This window comes from Mirounga angustirostris, unplaced genomic scaffold (genome assembly GCF_029215605.1).
Source record: "Mirounga angustirostris isolate CCGP_5_RB_7025 unplaced genomic scaffold, mMirAng1.0.hap1 SCAF_13, whole genome shotgun sequence".
Classification (NCBI taxonomy): domain Eukaryota; kingdom Metazoa; phylum Chordata; class Mammalia; order Carnivora; family Phocidae; genus Mirounga; species Mirounga angustirostris.
The window spans coordinates 14,864,230-14,886,223 of record NW_026991721.1 but is presented as its reverse complement, the minus strand read 5'-3'; the positions used below and the strand labels follow the sequence as shown (position 1 = coordinate 14,886,223).

The window sequence follows — 21,994 nt, the reverse complement described above, 5'->3', positions numbered from 1 at the left end:
GAGAGTCTTTAAGGAGAAACAACAACACTGAATGGCAGAGGTATTAATATCAATGAGAGGCCAAGCCAAATACCAACAAAATGGTATCAAGAGGCAGCTGTATGGCCAGGATCTCTGATGAACATAGATGCAAAAATCCTCAACAAAATACTAGCAAACTGAATCCAATAATACATTTAAAAAAATGATTCACCACAGTCAAGTGGAATTTGTTCCTGGGTTTCCAGGGTGGTTCAGTATTCACAAATCAATCAACAGGATACATCACATCAATACGAGAAAGGATAAGAATCATATGATCATCTCAACAAATGCAGAAAAAGAATTTGACAAAGTATAGCATCCATTCATGATAAAAACCCTCAACAAAGTAGGTATAGAGGGGAACATACCTCAACATAATAAAGGTCATATATGAAAAACCCATAGCAAACATCTTCCTCAATGGGGAAAAACTGAGAGCTTTTCCCCTATGGTCAAGAATAAGACAAAGATGTCCATTCTCACCACTTTCATTCAACATGGTACCGGAAGTCCTAGCCACAGCAATCAGATAACAAGAAGAAATAAAAGGCATCCAAACTGGTAAAAAAAAGTAAAACTGTCACTATTTGCATATGACACGATACTATATATAGAAAACCCAAAAGACTCGACCATAAAACTGCTAGAACTAATAAACGAATTAAGTAAAGTTGCAGGATACAAAATCAATGTATGGAAATCTGTTGCATTTCTGTACACCAGTAATGAAGCACCAGAAAGAGAAATTAAAACAATTGTTTATAATTGCACCACAAATAATAAGATACTCAGGAATAAACCTAACCAAAGAAGTGAAAGACTTGTCCTCTGAAAACTATAAAACACTGATGAAAGAAACTGAAGATGACACAAAGAAATGGAAAGACATCCCATGCTCATGGATTAGAAAAACAAATACTGTTAAAAATGTCTATACTACTCAAAGCACTCTACGCATTTAATGCAATCCCTATAAAATACCAACAGCATTTTTCACAGAACTAGAACAAACAATCCTAAAATCTGTATGGAACCACAAAAGATCCCACATAGCCAAAGCAATCTTGAAAAAGAAAAGCAAAGCTGGAGGCATCACATTTCTGGACTTCAAGTTATATTACAAAGCTGTAGTGATCAAAAGAGCATGGTACTGGCACAGTAACAGACACACAGATCAATAGAACACAAAAGAAAATCCAGAAATAAACCCACAATTATGCAGTTAATTAATCTTCAACAAAGTAGGAAAAAATACCCAATGGGAAAAAGTCTCTTCAAAAAATGGTGCTGGGAAAACTGGAAAGCTACATGTAGATGAATGAAACTGAACCACTTTCTTACACCATACACAAAAATAAATTCAAAATGAATTTAAAAACCTAAATGTGAGACCTAAAACATAAAAATCCTAGAAGCAAGACAGTCATTTCTCTGACATCAGCTAGAGCAACTTTTTTCTAGATAGGTCCCCTGAGGCAAGGGAAACAAAAGCAAAAATAAAACTATCGGTCTATATCAAAATAAAAAGCTTCTGCACAGAGAGGGAAGCAATTTACAAAACTGAAGGGCAACCTAGGGAATGGGAGAAGATATTTGCAAAGAACATACCTGAGAAAGGGTTAGTATCCAAAATATATAAAGACCATATAAAACTCAACACCCAAAAAACAAATAATCCAATTTAAAAATGGGAAGAAGACATGAACAGACATGTCTCCAAAGAAGACATCCAGATGGCCGACACATGACAAGATGTTCATTGTCACTCATCATCAGGGAAATGCAAATCAAAACTACAATAAGATAGCATCTCACATCTGTCAGAATGGCTAAAACCAACAATACCAAAAACAACAGGTGTTGGGGAGGATGTGGAGAAAAAGGAACCTTCTTGACTGTTGGTGGGAATGCAAACTGGTACAGCCACTCTGGAAAACAATATGGAGGGTCCTCAGAAAGTTAAAAATAGAACTATCCTACAATCCACTACTGGGTATTTACCCAAAGAATACAAAAATACTAATTCAAAGGGATACATGCACCCCTATGTTGGATGAATGGATAAAGAAAATGTGGTGTATACATATGCATTGGAGCATTATTCAGCCATAAAAAAGAATGAAATCTTCCCAACTGCAATGACACGGATGGAGCTAGAGAGTATAATGCTAAGTGAAATAACTCAGAAAAGACAAATAACATATGATTTCACTCATATGTGTATTTAAAAAACAAAACAAATGAGCAAAGGCAGAGGGGTGGAGAGAGAAAGAGACAAACCAAGAAACAGACTCTTATCTATAGAGAATAAACTGGTGGTTTCCAGAGGGGAGGTGGGCAGGGGCATGGGTGAAATAGGTGATGGGGATTAAGGAGGGCACTTGTGGTAATGAGCATGATTAAAATAAAAACTTAAAAAAAAAGAGAGAGGGGCGCCTGGGTGGCTCAGTCATTAAGCATCTGCCTTCGGCTCAGGTCATGATCCCAGGGTGCTGGGATCGAGCCCTGCATCGGGCTCCCTGCTCAGCGGGAAGCCTGATTCTCCCACTCCCCCTGCTTGTGTTCCCTCTCTCGCTGTGTCTCTCTCTGTCAAATAAATAAATAAAATCTTTAAAAAAAAAGAGAGAGAGAGAGAGAAAGCTGTATGATGCTGGTGCACTCAAGGAATATGTAGGCCCCAAGTCATCAGTGGGAGCCAACAGGAAGGACAGCAGACCAGGTGCAATAAGACTTATTAAAGGCTTCAGGACAACCAATACATAAGTTAGAAACATAGCACAACAGTTGAACATCAGAGGAACAAGTTCTAGGTCACCTGAGCTCAAGTTATAGAAGCTGTCTTCCATGTATAACTCTAGATAATGCCACTTCATTTATTCAACAAGAAATTATTAAGGCAATGACTCCTTAGAAGACTAAAGGATATGACACAATAATCGGTCTTGGGTCAATATTACAAGTAAATATCTTTATCTAGTACAAGCAACAAAGAGAAAGTGATTATTTGGGACATTCAGTGAAGTTTTCTCAAAGGAAAAGGGGACAGCTGTTTTAGGTTTTGAATAATAAATTGAGTATACTCCCACCCAAAGAAACCAAAAGTGATTTTATATATATAAACTCTTTAGATCCAGTAAGGTCAGTGGCACAGCAAAGCACTAAAGATGGACCCCTGTCTTTATTATGATCAAGCTGAAAAGACTGGTGCTTTCCTAATTTCTAGGTCACCTTCTCCCTCTTGTGGACCTATGATTAGACCTGCAGATATATCCATTTATTTTTTCTATCAATGATGTTTCTGCTGAGCACTCTCTGGAAAATCCCCATGTGACTAGTGCTGAGGCATCAAACAAGTTAGTTGGCCCACAAAGCCTCAAGAGGCTTCAGACTGCTCCAACTCCAAAGCAATTCCCTCACAAAGTCTAAAAAAACTGAGAAATCAAATGCGGGGTTCCAACTCTAACCTTCAATGTTCTGGGCCAAATTTCCCCAATCGTCTTTTATCATAAGGGAAAAGTGCAGATCAAAAGACATCAGTTCTCAGAACACAATCTTACTAAATACTTCAGACGAAAGGCCTTGTCACCTTTCTGGAGAAGGAATGCAGACATAATTTAGTTGAGGAAGATTTGGCCCAGATTTTGATATCCCGTTCGTTGGGATTTTTACAGTGAACTTCCCAAACTGGGATCACTTCAAAAAAACTCATCAATGCAGTTCTATGGGCTATTAACTAAAACAGTGTTTCTCCTGTATCCCTAAAACATTGTATTGGTTATATTTTTACAGAGAGACAATAATTACAAATGATCTATTAGACCTCCAATATCTTACAAGAGAGTTGACTTAAGAACCCACTCCCCCCTCGCCAATGATCTATAGGAGCAACAGAGGTTCCGATAGAGAAAACTGAATATGTGAAAGCACTAATTGCAAATGAAGAGGAGGAAAGAGTGCCCTCTTTAGGACCTAAGGGTTTGAATCCCACCGTTGTTATAAGCACCTCTTAAAAAGTCATTTCTGCCCATCTAAGTTTTTTCATCTATTAAAAAAAAAAAAAAGAGGCTGGACTAAATACACTCTAGGTTTTCTCCAGTTTTAAGATGCCATTTAAATAATTTTCTCTTTTTCCTAATACCAGCCTTTCGAAGCCACAGGGACTCCCGCTGCAAGCTGCAGGGAGCCATAATACCTTGATCTTCTACTAGATCCTGGGCTATTAGACCCAAAAAGAAGTTTCTGGGGGCGCCTGGTGGCTCAGTTGGTTAAGTGTCTGTCTTTGGCTTGGGTCACGATCCTGGCGTCCTGGGATCCAGCCCCACATCGGGCTCCCTGCTCTGCGGGAAGCCTGCTTCTCCCTCTCCCACTCCCCCTGCTTGTGGCTCCCTCTCTCACTGTGTCTCTCTCTCTGTCAAATAAATAAATAAAATCTTTAAAAAAAAAAGTTCCTGGTGGTGAGGAAAAGGCCTGCCACCCAAGCTATAAGTTGTAAGCTGGAGTCAAGACTACACAGGCAGCTTGCCCTCTACTGCCCACAGGCAAAAGGAGACAAACTGTGAACTGGTTATCACAGCTCAGTAACAGAACTATACACACTTGTGCTTAATACACACTTGTGCTCAATATTCTATTTGCAAACATTATTAATTAAATCAGCAGCACCGAAGATCAAAATATGCTTCTTTTGTCTATCTCCTACTACAAGGCCAAAGAATAAACCTTCTCCCTTCAAGTAGACTAAGGACACCTTCCATTCCTGCCGGCCAGCCTAGTCTAGCGGCAGCAACAGCCCAACAGTGACACCTGCTGGGGAAATCCAAGCAAGGGCCAGCTCGTCAGCTAGAGAACATCAGGTCCCTTTTTGAAGGTGGCAGAAGATACTGAGTAGCACCTGTATGTATTAGTAATTTACACTAGAATGCAGCCACTCAAATTATGAGGAAGTGATGGCCCTTCTATAAAGGCTATGCACTTGGAATATTTTACAATGTACCTCACTTTTGAGGAGGCTGTCAGCCCCCACAGTACATCTCATCCTAGCTCAAGTGACTCCATAAATCATGTAACTACTATATTTTACAACGAAACCATGTATTATTTGTATATTTTTAAAAGAAAAAATATATATACACAATTGTTTGCAGCAAGATGGCAAGGGCTTTCATTTACTACAGCCTACATTTTTAAACATTTGAACTTTTTTATTTAAAACACAAACATAGTTTCTGGGTTTTTTTTTTTAATGCTTTTATTTTATTTTATTTTATTTATTTATTTGAGAGAGAGAGAATGAGAGACAGAGAGCATGAGAGGAAGGAGGGTCAGAGGGAGAAGCAGACTCCCTGCCGAGCAGGGAGCCCGATGTGGGACTCGATCCCGGGACTCCAGGATCATGACCTGAGCCGAAGGCAGTTGCTTAACCAACTGAGCCACCCAGGCGCCCCAGTTTCTGGGTTTTAAACAGTACTTTTATTAAGAAGTGATTAATACTTTAATCACACGTGGCTATTTACATTTAGTTAAAATTTTAAAATGTACACGTAGCTCCTCAGCTCACACTAGCCACATTTCAAATGCTTAATAGCCACATGTGGCTAATGCCTACCATACTGGACAGCACAGATACAGAACACTTACATCACTGTAGAAAGTTTTATTGGACAGCATTGCTCTAGAGAAACAGATTAGAGTATTTTCAGATGAAATTATATGATGTCGGGGTCGGGGGAGTGAACAGGGGATACAGATGAATGAAAGCTGGACAAGTGTTAATAATTTCTAAAGTCAGATGATAGGTATATGAAAATTCACTTATACTTTACTCTTTATTTTTATATGTTTGAAGATTATCATAATAAAAAAACTAAAAGAAACTAAAAATAAATAAAAATGGTTCACCTAAAAATGAGGTATCATACTAAGGAATATACCATGGTTGGCAGCTTAGAAAAATCTGTAGTCATACAAACTAGAATTCAAATCCCCACTCAGCAACCTACTTAGGGATCTTTAACAAGAAACTCGACTTCTCTGAGCCTCACTTTCCTCAAATGTAAGATGAGACATTTAATACCTGCCTTGCAGAGTTATGGTGGAAATTAGAAATAATTAATGCAAAGATACAGTACCTAACACATAGTAGGCCCTCAGTAATTGGTCTCTCTTATTATTATCAAATAGAGTTTACTTTAAACCACTCAGGTATTTCTCAGAACAACACCAGAAGAGGTACTGCCAAAACAGAATGCACAAAGGCTAACTGACCAGAAGCCCACGGGTACTATGGAAACTGGTCCTGGGAGGCTTTTAGAGCAGTAACTGAAGACCGTTCTTTTACAACTACCTTTCATAAACCTCTTGCATGCCTACTCTATGTCAGGCGCTATGCTTGCTACCTTCCCACCTCTCTTGACAAAGAGGAGTAAGTCTCAGGTTCCTAATATGGGTCATTATACAAGGCAAAATATTCCAAAGCTGGGAATTTAGGAGATGTTAATCCAGAATTGGTCTCAATTATATGAGCATAGTAACAATCTCTATTGTTTTGTCTATCTTTCATATCCAACCAAGTGTCCTATCTTCCCCTCAGCAACAGCCCCTAGTAACTACCATGTTGCACTGAACATGTTCTTTCCTGTCTTAGAATGTGCTGGTCCCCTAAAATACAAAGGTCTTTCCCTTTCCAAATCCTACCCATCTTTCAAGACTTGATTTTGTACAGCCTCCTCTGATGGTACTTCCCTTTCTCTGAAATGAGACTGCATTTAATCTCAGTACCACACAATGAAGCATTTGGGTCATCTACATTTTTTATATAATTGCATGTAAATAAGTCCTGCCTCTATAATAACACTCCCAGCTGGTAAAGACCAGGTATTATACTTCTTTTGTATTCCCTACAGTGCCTAGCACAGTGCTGGAAAAATTGTAACCGTTCAACAAATACTTATTAACTGGGTAACTCTCTCTAAAGCATTCTCCCAAAATAAAAAGTACATTATGTGCACAATCCATATTCCCACCCTTGTTAGAAGCTTATGTCAGAAATTTCAGTTGCTTCACCAGAGGATGTAATGCAGAGCAATATGCTGTTTGGATCCAACAGGCATATTCTGGGAGTTGGTGATTACGCTAGATGTGACCTTTACAGAATTACAGAAAGAAGTCCCTAATAAATCAAGATAGATGCGCACATAGCCATACATGGAACATGTGGTGGGCGGTCAGCTACACCCACTCTGTTTCTTCCATGGAAGAGCTGCCTGGGATGCTGATCTGAGTATGGAGAGGCCTTCCTTCTATGAATTATTATTCTTCCCCACCTTGAGGTGAATGTCCATCTGGAAGATCTCCTCAAAGAATCTTAACTAAGCAACTAATTTGCTATCTAAAAAATAATATATTTTTATATACATATATGTATGTATGTATATGTATGTATTATTTTCTTTTCCCTTTTGTCAAGTTGCAATATTCCAAAAGATAGGGCTTAAAAGATGAACACAGCTGTCCAAAGAGACACGACTGAAAAAGAGCCAATACACTAATCTGTACCAAGCAGGATTCTCTTTCACTACTTATTCCTAAGCGCTCTGGGACATTTTCTTTTTTCACAGTAACTAGTGCTGCACATACAATCCTCCAAGAAGGTCAAAAAGCAGGGCAAAGGAAGTCAATGGCTCTAACTCCTCTCGTGCCTCTAACCTGATCTACGTTCTCCTTTAAGGCTAAAGGTCTCACGAGCTTAGCCAGAAAAGGAGCTAGCAGAACCAAGTGACTTATACTGTTAGGCCCCATTCTATCTCTGCCACCAGAGCAAGATTTTCCAAGAAGATGCAATGGACATCAGGGAGACCAAAACCAGATGCATGGGTTCCAGACACTCCAGATCCAGCCACAACATCTACAGGACTGAAGGAAGAGACGTAAGGAGAAAAGTAAGGGATGCAGGAGAAAACAAGAAAGCACCTGCTTACCTCCTGAGTGAATCTTCCTCAGAGCTCTCCTCGGGCATATCCTGATGTAAGGCTTCCTGTGATACAGTTCCAGATCTGCTAGACTGGGTGTAAATTCTTTCCCAGTGGCCCGTCTCCTGGTTGAAGGCCACCCCCACAGTCCTCTCCTCCTGCGGACTAGCAGAGCTGCTCAACTCCAGCCTGCTGGAGCTGGGCGTTTGGCCCTCAGTCCGCTCAAGGGGTGGCAGCTGGCTGCCACTCGATGGCATGCCCTCGAAGGTGCTGGGGACCTGCCAGGAGGAGCTGGCCTCGCTAGAGGAGTAGTTGGGTGTGGTTCTTTCCCAGCGCAGGGTGTCGTTGTTGAAGGTCAGGAGGTTGTGGCAAGCGCGACAGCGGTTCAGGTGGCCACGGGACAGGTTGGAGTTGTTCTCACTACTGTGTGGGGTGGGCTGGTGGGAGGGGCCTGGCCTCTCGGACTCAATGTTGTTATTGAGCATTTCCTGGGCCTGTTGGGTCTGGGGGGCTTCTCCACTCAGGCTGTGGTCCAGCTCCTGAAGCCGGTCATATTCCAGAAAGAAGCGTCTCAGGTCACACTGAAGCTCATGGCGAATGCTGCCTGAGTTGTTCTGGCTGGAGCCACTTCCTCCATCTGACTCAGCGGCCAGCCCTGAAGCTGGAAAACCCCTCCCTTCTGTGGCTGAAGTGTACACAGACGCTTGGGAGCCACCTTCCTGCTGTCTCAGCACAGACAGCAAACTCACCGAAGAGGCACTGGTCCTGGGCGGAGGCATGGATTCCGCCTCAGAGCGGGAGTTCAGACTGAGCACTGTCCGGGTCCACTCGGACCCTGTCAGCCCAGGAGCTATCTCTCGGTGGTACCTAGAAGGGTGGCTGGACAAAGGGCCTCCCAAAGAGCGCCGGGTGGGACCCAGACTGAGGTTGCGGAGCGTGTTGCCGGCAGTGCTACTCTGGACTGTACTGAAGGCAGACGGCCGGTTCAGGAGGCCCTGGTCCTGCTGCGCTGACGAGGCCTGCTCCGGGGGATGGAAGGGCTCGGTCTGTACAAAAGAAAAGGAAGGGGTAGTAGCCCTGGCAGAAGCAGGGGGGACACTGTCCTGGTGTGGCAAGAGGGAAGGAACTCGAGTGCCAGAGCAGCGGCTGCAAAGGCACAGGATCCCAAGGTGCTGGCAGCACTCAGCTGTGGGGTAACTGACCCGCTGTCGGAGCCGGATGTAAGCGGAAGTCCTGGGGCGCTCCGTGGAGGGCTGAGGGGGAGGCGGTGGGGGTGAGGGGGTAGCAGAATCTTGCACTGTGCTTTGCTCTCCCACCTGGATGCCAGAGGAGCGGGAGGACAGCATGTGCAGGAAATTGTGGAGGAGAGGCGTCCGGCGAACTGGCTGTGATTGCAGCAGGGCACGCTGACGGTAGTGGGATAACTCTGTTCCGTCTATTGGGATCTCTGGTTCATCATCACCCTGCAATGTGGAGCGAGGTGGGGCAGGGGGAGAGCGAGGCAGTTAGGTAGAACCTCCAGGTAAATCAAGGAAAACTAACTACTGACAACCAGCCAAGGAAAACAATCTTCATGGAGAGACAATAACCCTACCCTGAAGCACTGAGGACTAACTGGCTTCAGCTTCAGGATCATCCTATGGAATTAAATCATTCACTTCCAATTAGTGACATTTCTGAATGGGTAAGGGGGCAAACCAATTCTTTTACAAAGTGCATCTCTCTGACACGGAGGCAGTGAGGGAAGCAAAAATGTCAACCACCAGAGGCACAAAAATGACAAGCTATCCAACACTACTTCGAATAAGGTGATCACTGGGGGTTTCAGAATGGACTCCCACGTCAAGACTATGACTAGCACTTTAAATATGCAGTCCAAAGCTAGTTTTCAATCTCGACTGAAAAAGAAACACTTGGGCATTACAAATTACAAGTCCAATATAATCGGAATTGGAACGCTAGTTTAGAAAACCACTCCCAGTTTAGGTGGAGTTGGAACTGCTGACTAACTTACCTGCTGATTAGAGGGGTTAACAATGGCTGTGAGTAAGTAGTGTCCAAGAGGATCAAATCTCACCAGACTGAAAACACAAAAGAGAAAGACAGACACACACAGATGTTAACTGAGAAGAGGAAGCCTGTGTTCAAATGTATAGCAATCACTACTGATAACTGTGGGATTACCCAGGTATCCACTTCATGCTAGAAACTTTCAAAACTTTCAAAGAGATCAAAATAATAGGGCTCAATACTTCTTGGTACCTCCTCACACTTGCCAGAATAAGGGAATATGTATCACAAAAATAATTTCAAAAAGCATCTAGGCTTCGGTACCAAGAAGCAGCTGCATTAGACAAATGCTTGTTCATAGCGAAGAGCCTATCATAACAGTAAAGCGTAGCACACTCCCATACCCTGCCACAGGGTTAGTTAGTTCTTCCTTCACGAAGCAGCTACACTGGCAAGAAGCAGGAGTTCTGGTGACAATGGACAGTCTCAGCACCAAGTGACATAGCTGAGACTAGAAAACTTTCTTATATCCAACCTCAATACCAAGAGGACCAAAGAAAACCAATGCATCAACTTTAATTCAGGCAATGTGTGTTTTGATCTTGAGGGCTAAATATCAATTAGCAGATCTGATACACTTGACATCTCCATTTTCCAGTTTGATAAACACAAATAACTGATGTTAGCAACTTCCCGCCAAGTTAACCTCCACCTGAACACCTTTCAGGTTTCCCAAAAAAGGGCCTTACCCCAAACCCAGATAGTTTTGAACCTAAAAGACATTCTAACAACCCTAGTCTACAGAGACCAGGAGATGAGACCAATCAGAAACAGCTAAAATGAACTAGATTGGCCAGCAGCTTAAAAAGTCGGAGGAGTGGGGCACCTGCGTGGCTCAGTCGGTTGGGCATTTGCCTTCAGCATAGGTCATGATCCCAGGGTCCTGGGATCGAGCCCCACACGGAGCTCCCTGCTCAGCGGGAGCCTACTTTTCCCTCTCCTCCCCACTCATGCTCTCCTCTCGATATCTCTGTCTCTCTCTCAAATAAATCAATAAAATCTTAAAAAAAAAAAAAAAAAAAGTTGAAAGAGCTGTACAGATAACCACCTGCTCTGAGCAGGTATAGCAAACTGCTTCCTGAGGTGACAGCAAGTGTAAATGTTCTCTGCCATGTTAGTCTTATGCCAGACATTGCTGGTGGGCAGAGCACTCACCGGACCCGTTCCATCTCGCTAGCTGTCTTCACCACAGCGAAGGGCTCCCGCCGACTCCAATCCCAGAAGTGGATCTCGTTGGCAGTGGCAATCAACAGGAGCTGAGCCGTAGGGTGGAAAGCCAGAGAAGCAATGGCATTGTTGCTGTCTGTGAACCAGCTTTCACTGCCACCCTATAAATGAACCAATCCCAAATATTCTCAGGTTACAAACTGATAGCAGACTGGGATGTCAATTTCAAGAAAGGACCATTTAAGGTAAAATGACTACTTATAGGGCCTACTTTAAATATGTCCACTGTAAAATGTAGAAAATCAGTGATCTGGCAGTGTCACCAATTTATCAGAAAATTATTACTGTCAGCTCAGTTCGCCAAGGCATCTACAATCCAAAGCAATGAGCATCCACACAGTTCCTGCTTCTGAAGCCTGTGAAAACGCATGCTTGGTGCATGACATGGTGCACAACAACCCACTAGCAAGTCATCAGGACAAGAAGCATACTGCTTTGGCAATCATGATCAGAATACAGTACAATCCTTGCTCTAAAAAAAAAGCATCTATCCTGAACATATTTTAGAACCTCCTATACTATGTCACAATGGGCAGATGGAAGAATAGTTAAATAGGGTGTTCATCTTAGAACGGAGGAATAGGGACTAGACTTCCCCTTATTTAAGTGGGCAACGAATACCACTTACTCAGAGGTAGTCCTAAGAACCTGGCTAGTCTCTCCTCCAGTTAAGAACTCAATGGTAAACAACTCTCTGCATTTAGAATACCAAAGAAATGGAAATACTTACATGCAAATCCCAAATCCTGACCTCCCCATCTAGGCAGCCAGAAGCAATAAGGCCTGAGATGGTGGGATGAAAAGTGACACACCATGGAGTACGGCGGTGTCCAATCAAAGAATGAACACATTTGCCAGTCTTCACTTCCGTAATATAGATATTATGGTTCACGTGGGTGGAGGCCAACAGAGTCCTAGGGAAGCAAAGAGTAGGAAATGAATGTGAAGCATGTAGGAGGGTAACAAACTTTATCAGTTCTGGATAATCGGCTTTCGAGTATTCCCCACCCCAATGTGGAAAAACTACACCTTAGGCATCACAAACAACAGAAGTATTCTGATCTTTAAAAGCTTTGGCTTCTCTACACTGTCCCCAAATGACACAGATCCCCTTCAGAGACTATTTTTTCCCAGCTGAAAAATAATCCATGCCATCAGTGGCCTATATCACACCGGCAAAGGATTGTAATTGAGAAACTTTCCAAGTTTAGATGCTCAAGGTCCATTGTTTCCTTTGCTTATCCCCATTATTTCTATGGTTAGCACTGCTCATCTACTTTCTTTCCCCTTCTGGCAAAGCTCTGTTCATGCAAAGCTTCAAAGAACCCTTAGGGATGTTACCAAGCTCGGACCAATATACAGAAAGCAATGCTGTACCAAGTCTTAAGTTATAGATAAGCACCAGGTACCTGTCTGGGCTGAAGGCCAGTAAGAAGGTAGAGCGTGGACTATCTGGCAGTTCTACCCTCTGAAAAACAAACCAAAAAAAGTTAAGATACATTATTTATAAACTATGGCTCACTCTTTCTCAAAAGCACACGAGCCACTGTAGATTAGTATTCAGTATAAGCTAAAAAACTGGAGACAATGATCAAGCCACAAGTTGAGAGAAAGAAATCCAAAATACCTTTAAGAAAAATGTTTAGCTCTAAAGGGAAAAGATATTTCTAGCCCATAAATTCTTCCAAATTTATTTTTTAAACTCCGTTAAGTTAGATATATCAATTCCCTCACACAAAATAAATTACACCCCCACTCTACATCATTAGCCCATTCTAAAACCCCATTCTATGGTCACCCCTACAAACCCAACGTCAAAAATATGTTCTTCCTACCTTGCCCTCCCATTTCATCCACCGAGTTTTATCTTCCACTAGCTCCTGCAGAAGCCGTTGCGCTCCAAAGGCCCGAGTGCCCCGTTCTCGCCCCCAGAGTATCCGGACAGCATTCTTCTCTGGAACCACCTTCATGGCGCTCAGCAGCCACTGTCACACCAGGCACAGGAAGAGAAGGAGCAAGCAATAGCTCCACAAGCTGAAGCAGCTAAAATGAAGCCATTCAGGTCCTTGTAAGTTGTCTTCATGGAAATCTAAAGGATGGACATTAAAGTCAAAGAACATCTATTCTGCAATCAGAGAAGCTTCCCACTGCAAATACAATTCTAGCTCAAAGAGCTAAGTATTTTTTCATTTAATGACACTCTCTCAGGAAAGACCCTCCTCCCAAAACTTTTTTTTTTTTAAGATTTTATTTATTTATTTGACAGAGAGAGAGGCAGGGAGAGAGGGAACACAAGCAGGGGGAGCAGCAGAGGGAGAAGCAGGCCTCCCGTGGAGCAGGGAGCCCGATGCAGGGCTCGATCCCAGGACCCTGGGATCATGACCTGAGCTGAAAGCAGACGCGCAACAACTGAGCCACCCAGGCGCCACCCAAAACTTTTTTTCCAAAAATATTTCATGCTTTTTTTTTTCCAAGTTTTTTTTTTTAAATTCTAGTTAATTAACATATATGGTAACAAAAATATTTCATCCTTAAATTTTTCTCATATCCTCAGTAGCTCAGGCTTATATCTAAAGAATAGATCATTCTCTAAAGCAGTTACTCTTATTATTTTATCAGGCAGGAAGAACTTTTGTTACTAATAAAATTCTAAAAACCTGTCAAAAACAAAACACAACACAGCACCTGCCCTCCCTTCTGCACCACACTGCCTCCCTAGCCACCAGCCCCCCTCCTTATCACTTGGGCAGCCTCCAAGCCAAAGAACAGGTAACCAATTTTAAAAGGTCATTACTTGAGTTCTAGCTCTCTCTTTTTTTTGGGGGGGGGGGGGAGAGAATCTTAAGCAGACTGCATGCCCAGCACAGAGCCCAACGCGGGGCTCGATCTCACAACCCTGAGATCATGACTTGCGCTGAAACCAAGAGTCGATGCTTAACCTACTGAGCCACCCAGGAGCTCCGAATTCTGGTTCTTATGCAATAGCTTCAACTCTATCTCCTACCTAAAAGCATGTGCATGAGGACTGCTTTGGGGTAGCTTTCTCACTCTCTTTTTCTTTCTCCACTAAAGTTCCAGAGCAGCAGAGAGAGGATAAAAGAGAAGAAAAAAATTTAATTCCTTTTTCTCATCCACTAAGCCATAAGGGCATAAAACTATCACAAAATAAAAATTCAACTAAAATGTCAACCAGCAGCAAAATATACACACATGCAACAATTAAAGAATATGCAACCCAAAAAAATGGCATTTCAGAAAAATACATGTAAAATGTTATTCACTATAGCACTGTTTCAACTGTTATGAAAAATTTCAAATGTGCAGAAAAGTTGGAAAAAATAATACAATAAACACACTATTCACAACTTAGACTCAAGAATTGTTAATATTTTGTCACATCTGCTTTATCTGGCTCTATGAACACACTACATTTGTGTTGTTCTTTTTACTTTTTTCTGAACCATTTCATCAGGTTTCAAGATGCTTTAACCCTATATACCTCATTGTGCATCTGCTAGGAATAAGGACATTTGACTTCATAACCACAATACCAGTAAGTACACTGATTATCATCTAATATTCAGTCCTTATTCAAATGTTCCCAACTGTCTAAAAAATGTCTTTAATAGTTGGCTTACAAAAAAAAAAAAAAAAACAATCCAACCAAAACTCAAGCAATGAATTTGGATGTCATGTCTCTTTAGTCTCTTTTACTCTAGAATGGCCTCCAAGTTTTGCCTTGGTTGGTTTTACATTTACTTACTTACGACATGAGCTTATTTTTTTAGAGGGGGACTGGCAGGGGGAGAGAGAGAATCTTTTTTTTTTTTTTTTAAGATTTCATTTATTTATTTGACAGAGAGAGAGCACAAGCAGGCAGAGCAGCAGGCAAAGAGAGAAACAGGCTCCCCACTGAGCAGGGAGCCTAATGAGGGGTTCGATCCCAGGACTGAGGGATCATGACCTGAGCCGAAGGCAGACGCCCAATGACTGAGCTACCCAGGTGCCCCAAGAGAGAGAACATCTTAAGCGGGCTCCACCCGCATCTCAGAGCCCAACGCACAAGGCTTGATCTCATGACCCTGAGATCATGACCTGAGCCGAAATCAAGAGTCACCCACGTGCCCCCAACACAAGCTTTTTTAAAGCCCAGGACACAGGTGCCTGGGTGGCTCAGATGGTTAAGCGTCTGCCTTCAGCTCAGGTCATGATCCCAGCGTCCTAGGATAGAGCCCCGCATCAGGCTTCCTGCTCAGTGGGGAGCCTGCTTCTCCCTCTCCCTCTGCCTCTCTCCCTGCTCATGCTCTCTCCCTCTCTCTCTCCCTCTCTCTCTCTCTGTATCTCTGTGTCTCAAATGAATAAATAAAAAAAATCTTTAAAAAATAAAAATAAAAAAATAAAAAAATAAAGCCCAGGACACATGACTTGGACAATGTCTTACATCTCAGTTTTGTCTGTTTGTTTCTTCACAGTGTCATTTAGCTTACCTCTCTATCCCTTACATTTCCTATAAACAGAAGGTTAGGTCTAAAACACTGATTAGATTTAGGTTGAGCAGTTTCTGGCAAGAATGCCTCACAGGTGATGCTATGTATGTACCACACGATGAAGCACAGCAGTGGCACATATTGTCAGGCTGTCCCACTTAGTGGGACATGGTAAATTATGTGATCGTTTGGCAAAATATGACAACTTGGTTGAGTCTGTAATTGAAAGAGCTCTCTATAAAGGTACAGTCCCTCCTTTACAATTAGCAATCTGTGGCTAATATTTGGCTCCTTCTCAACTTTTTGCTTAATAGTTTAGCAGTCACTGATGATTCCTTCTTGAATTATTTCATTTAGGGGCTGAAAAAATGTTGATTTTTCCAATTCCATCATTACTTCTACATTTATTAGCTGGCATTCTTTTGGAAAGAACTTTGCCTTAAAAACTGAAGCAGAGTAAGTGGGTTTTTTCCCCCTTTAATTACTACTTCTGTCTTATTGTTTATAATAGCACAAACTGGGGACAACCCAAGTGTCTATGTAAAAAGGGTACTAGATGACTAATCTATGGTAAGGAAGATTCTCTGGGTACTGATAACAAGAGATCTCCAAGATAAAATATTGTGAAGAGAGGGGAAAAGCAAAGTACAGAGCACTATGTATAGTGCTCCTTTTGAATAAGAGAAGAAATTAAATGGTCACTCATTAGGGACTGAAGGGACAAGATGAATGGAGACAAAGATGGAAGCAAGACTTCTCAAATATTTTCGTTTTGTGTCATTTTTATTTTTGAAATGTATTACCTATTAGAAGTTTATTTTAAAAATATTTAATGATGAGGGCGCCTGGGTGGCTCAGTCGTTAAGCGTCTGCCTTCGGCTCAGGTCATGGTCCCAGGGTCCTGGGATTGAGCCCCGCATCGGGCTCCCTGCTCTGCCGGAAGCCTGCTCTCCCTCTCCCGCTCCCCCTGCTTGTGTTCCTCCTCTCACTGTATCTCTCTGTCAAATAAATAAAATCTTTTTAAAATAAATAAATAAATAAAATAAATAAAAATATTTAATGATGTGAAAAAAATACCTCTTAAGTGAAAAAAGCAGAATACAAAATTACATATACAGTATGATCCCAATTTTGTAAAAAAAAAAAAAATATATATATATATAATATATATCTTGGAATATAATGATACAAAAGAAATATAAATACTAACCATGGTTGTCTTTAGCTGGTAGACTATAAGTGATTTAATAATTAGAAAAGGCAGTGTTCCTTTCACTTTTTAAATTTAAAAAGTAATAAATGCTTACTGTAAAAAGTGAAACAACAATGGGCTCTTTACATTTCACAAATGGCTGCAATCTGAAAAGTACACAACTAGATGTATCCAAATACAGACAGAAGGAAACATATTTATAGCCTGTGCCGAAAGGAGTTTTCTCCCTGCCATATTAAAATGTAAAAAGTCAGAAAGGTTTTACAGAAAGACACAGCTCCAAGTTCCTAGACACATACAGCAAAGTTCCCTAAGGAGTGACAAAGGAACAAACTCTAGTCTGTATCCTCATGGTAGAGCTCTCATCCCTCATTAGTGCACGGAATAAGTATGTACACACTGAAAATGACAACGTGCTGTAAGCCAACCTTCTGAAGCAACTAAGGACAAAATAACTGGAAGAAAATAATCTACTTGGTGACCCTGACAATTCATGGTTTAACACCAAAAGTCTGGAAGTGAAACTGCCACACAGCTGAATAATTACTAACCAGGAAGGTGCAAGAAACACAGTTCCCATTAGTTCACTTTAAGCCTTTATGGAGTCTAATTTGTTTTTTGAGCTCATAATTCTTTTACCTAATACAAAGAAGTTCAGAAGAAATGAGTTTTGAGGGTCATTTGTCTTAAGAGTGTGACATAAAAGTACTTTCACAGAAATACATTCAAACCATTTATAATCTTATAACATGCGGTGAAAACAGCAGCAGTCCAATTCATACAAAAAGAAAAAATATGACCTGAGCTGTGTAACTCAAGAGGAAGGAAATATAGGTCACAAACATTGTATGATTCAGAAAACTGTGATACAACCAAAAAAGTTCCTAAAGGAACTGGAAGAGGAAAGAGCTGCTACAAGTATGTTATAAAAAAAAAAAATCCTAAAAACCTCAAGCTCAGGCTTGCCAAAGAGCTTGTCTATCAATTCCCAAGGACCTAAACATACTAAAAGTTCAAATGAGAAAGCTGGACTGATGCCAGGAAGTCAAAGGGCCTAAAACAATTGCAGTTTCTCTTCTGTCTGAAGAAAAATATTTGCTCTGTTTCTTTAAAAGGATAAGGGACTTAGACTCACAGCTACCTGAGAAGAGATTTTACTTTGTTCTCTATAAGGAACAAAAGGAGCTAAATCAGACTGAAGTCAGACAGGTCCATTGCTGAGGAGGAAGTGCCAGTCAAGTGTGTTTCTCATTCCTCTTTTTAAAAAGGAGGAAGAAACAAGTTTCCCAATCTGTCCCTTAAAGCAGACTGAGACAAAGGGTGCCAAGAATAGTCTTTGTGATGCCATTACATAGTCCCCAGAATCAAATCTCGGTTACCGAGGGCCTTATGCAAGGAGAACCGGAAGGACACAACTGAGATGTGTACATAAAACAAATACCCCTTTCCACATGCCCCGTCCCCCATAACATGACTGATCACTCTGAAAAGATGGGAAGATAAACCACCTTTAAAGACTTTCTTTTAATTCTAGGACATAATTGTATTTAACAACTAATAATAAAAATCACCTAGAGAGTATGCCACAACCCAGTGGGAACTAAAAGTTGGATTTACAGGTTCCCCTAGCAATTTGATCATCTAATGCCAGGAACTTTTTACTCCACCTTCTCCCTAGGGGACTTCAGGAAAGTTACTTAACCTCTTTGCGACTTAGTTTCCTTCTCTGTAAAACAGGAATGGTAATATCTACTTATCAGGTTGCTGTGAAGCTCCAATAGGAAAAGAGTGGTACAGTGTCAACATCGTTGCTGTTACTGTTGTCCTTAGTACTGAATCCTCTTTGGGGTTCACCATGGTCTCCTTGACCAAACAATACAGCCAACTAAAACCCCAGAGATACACAATGCTAACAATTCCCAAGAGTAGCAGATTTTTCTAAGAAACATTTCAAAGGCTATTACCATCAACAAAGTAAAAAGTACTCAGGAAAATAAAGTATATCTCTGTGGCAAAAATAATTAAATGAGGGGCACCTGGGTGGTTCAGTCAGTTAAGTATCCGACCCTTGATTTCGGCTCAGGTCATGATCTCATGGGTTGTGAGATCGAGCCCTGCATCAGGCTCTGTGCTGGCTGTGGAGCCTGCTTAAGATTCTCTCTTTCTCTACTCTCTCTCCCTCCCTCTCTCTCTCTCTCTCTCCTTCTCTAAATAATAATAATAATAAAATGAGATCTGAGCTACCTCTCCATAAGTAAAGTGAATTAAAAAGCAGAACCAACAGGGACGCCTGGGTAGCTCAGTTGGTTAGGCATCTGCTTTCAGCTCAGGTCATGATCCCAGGGTCCTGGGATTGAGTCCCACATCAGGCTCCTTGCTGGGTGAGGAGCCTGCTTCTCTCTCTGCCTGCCGCTCTTCCTGCTTGTTTTCTTTCTCTCTCTGACAAATAAATAAATAAAATCTTAAAAACACACACACACACACACAACAGAACCAACAAGTCAGAATTATATCTGCAACCTGGCTAATAATTCAGATCCCAAATCCTCCCTTCCAATAGCATTCCAGGGGTGTGAATCAGAAAACTATAAGATCTGTAAGGGACTGTTAAAATGGAATAAAATCACCTCATTTCTTTGAGTAACTGCATCTCTCTCCACTGCACTAACCATGTAAGAAGTCTAAGAGTCAGATCAATTATGTAATACCAACATATATTCCATAACACAGAGGATTCATCCCAAGGTTAACTCTTTTTTTTTTTTTTTTTTTTTTAAAGATTTTATCCACTTATCTGACAGAGAGACACAGCGAGAGAGGGAACACAAGCAGGGGGAGTGGGAGAGGGAGAAACAGACTCCCCGCTGAGCAGGGAGCCTGACGCTGGGTCTGATCCCAGGACCCCAGGGTCATGACCCAAGCGGAAGGTAGACGTCCAACAACTGAGCCATCCAGGCACCCCCCCAAGGTTAACTCTTTATTTTTATAATTTTTTTTTTAAGATTTTATTTATTTGTTTGACAGAGAGAGACACAGCAAGAGAGGGAACACAAGCAGAGGGAGTGGGAGAAGCAGGCTTCCCGCTGAGCAGGGAGTGGGAGAAGCAGGCTTCCCGCTGAGCAGGGAGCCTGATGCGAGGTTCGATCCCAGGACCCCGGGACCATGACCCGAGCTGAAGGCAGACGCTTAATGACTGAGCCACCCAGCCACCCCAAGGTTAACTCTTTAAAAGAAAAAAAAAATAGTTCTTTAAATACTAAATCTAGGATTACTTGCATAAGTAAAGCTCTCCCAACAACTGGAAAATTAGCGACAGAATGTCAAGCCTTTAATTAGAGGCCTAAAAGTAGCCCAGTACTCTTTAGAAACTCCATGTGGGTGGAAATACACACAGTTTTCTACAATTGGCAGCTTTGTTTTCATTAATAGGACTTTTTCCAAAACATTTTAGGACACTTCAAATGATACTATATAGGATCCAAGTCCATAATGTGAGCTCCACAGTGAGCAACCAGACCTGACCATAAAGTTCTTGCCAGACTCCTAGACGAGACTGAGCTTAGAGGCAGGCAAAGAATTTGGGGCAAAGCAACACAAATCTAGAACAGGTAGACCCAGGGAACACATTCTGAAGGCAAACACACCTGGAAGCAGGAAAACATCAACTATTACCTGAATTGTGTATGTGCTGTGTATGGACTTCTAAAAGATATCCTAGAATATGCCAAAGTGATAACTGTGGTTAAATCTAGGTAGAGAAATATTTTTTTTTTTATCCATTAATTTCTAGGTAAGTGATGACACAGTATAGTGGTATATGGGCCCTGAAATCAGACTGGCTGAATGAATCCCAGCTCTGACATTTTCTTGGTAAAAGAGGGCTTCTTAGAAGAGTTACCTAACGTCCCTACCACTTCAGTTTCCTCATCTATAAAATGTGACCACTGATGGTATGTATATGATAGGGTTGCCGTGAGGATTAAGATTTACCAAATGAAAAGTACTCACTATTCTAGAATTCCAATGCTTGTACCAGAATAATTTCATTCTGTAATGAGGAATTAAAATTAAAATAGCAGTAAGAGGGCACCTGGGTGGCTCAGTTGGTTAAGCGACTGCCTTCGGCTCAGGTCATGATCCGGGAGTCCCTGGATCGAGTCCCGCATCAGGCTCCCTGCTCGGCGGGGAGTCTGCTTCTCCCTCTGACCCTCCCCCCTCTCCTGTGCTCTCTCTCATTCTCTCTCTCACAAATAAATAAATAAAATCTTAAAAAAAAAAATAGCAGTAAGAAAAATAAAAAAATTTAGGCCGTGAAGTCCTATAAACAATCAGATAAATTAAATTTAATACAAATTCTTCTAGGCAAAATGGAATTATCCACTGCAGCAGTTTCCAAACCATTTCACATAAAAGATCTGAGTATTGACATCTTTAAAAAAATAAAATAAAGCCACAAGGTAATGGTTAAAATAATAATTCCTAACACTTTCTTAGTGCTTTTCATGTCCCAGACACTGTTCATAGCACTTTACATAAAGTAACTAATTTACAATCCTCATGGCCCCTCCATCAGGGTTCATGAGGTCCCCAGGGAACAAGTCAGTCAGTAGTGCATTCAGGATTCAAACCCAGGAAGTATGGCTCCAGAATCTGGATACTTAATTACTACAGAAAACTCCATAGTGCCTGAGATACAACCTCCTATTCAGTCTCTCTTCTTTGTCATTTACTACCCTCACGTGTATTAGGCCCTCAATAAATGTTTCACTGTCTTACAATATCAACTGGAAATCTGCTTGCTTTATATTTGTAATGTTCATTTCCTCAAAGGAGAGGAAATGAATGAATGACATTAAGGAGAAACGAAAAAAATTCTCACTCCTTCCTTTACAGCAATACATAGTTTTTGAGAGAAAAAAGGGACTATAAACCCTTTGACCAGAAATAACTCTGAATTTGATAAAGTACCATATGAGACTACGTCATGAAATTCAGCTACTATGTAT

The 21,994-nt window shown here is 41.4% G+C and overlaps 1 protein-coding gene across 19 annotated transcripts in view; it reads right to left on the bottom strand.

Moving 5' to 3' along the window:
* AMBRA1 (autophagy and beclin 1 regulator 1) overlaps nucleotides 1–21,994 on the bottom strand; it is a 173,684-nt gene that overhangs the window by 129,238 nt on the left and 22,452 nt on the right. For 14 of the 19 annotated variants that reach the window (XR_010406875.1, XR_010406874.1, XR_010406873.1 and 11 more), the window contains 6 exons: nucleotides 13,124–13,377; nucleotides 12,698–12,756; nucleotides 12,019–12,202; nucleotides 11,217–11,389; nucleotides 10,006–10,072; nucleotides 8,001–9,454 (listed from right to left, as the gene is read on the bottom strand). Coding sequence is in view for 15 of the 19 variants with exons in the window: in XM_064576526.1 (XP_064432596.1) it covers nucleotides 8,001–9,454; nucleotides 10,006–10,072; nucleotides 11,217–11,389; nucleotides 12,019–12,202; nucleotides 12,698–12,756; nucleotides 13,124–13,258 (2,072 nt within the window). In the remaining 4 variants the exon portion in view is untranslated. The remainder of the gene's footprint in view (nucleotides 1–8,000; nucleotides 9,455–10,005; nucleotides 10,073–11,216; nucleotides 11,390–12,018; nucleotides 12,203–12,697; nucleotides 12,757–13,123; nucleotides 13,378–21,994) is intronic. The other 5 variants (XM_064576531.1, XM_045893805.3, XM_045893806.3 and 2 more) reach the window with 2 other exon arrangements.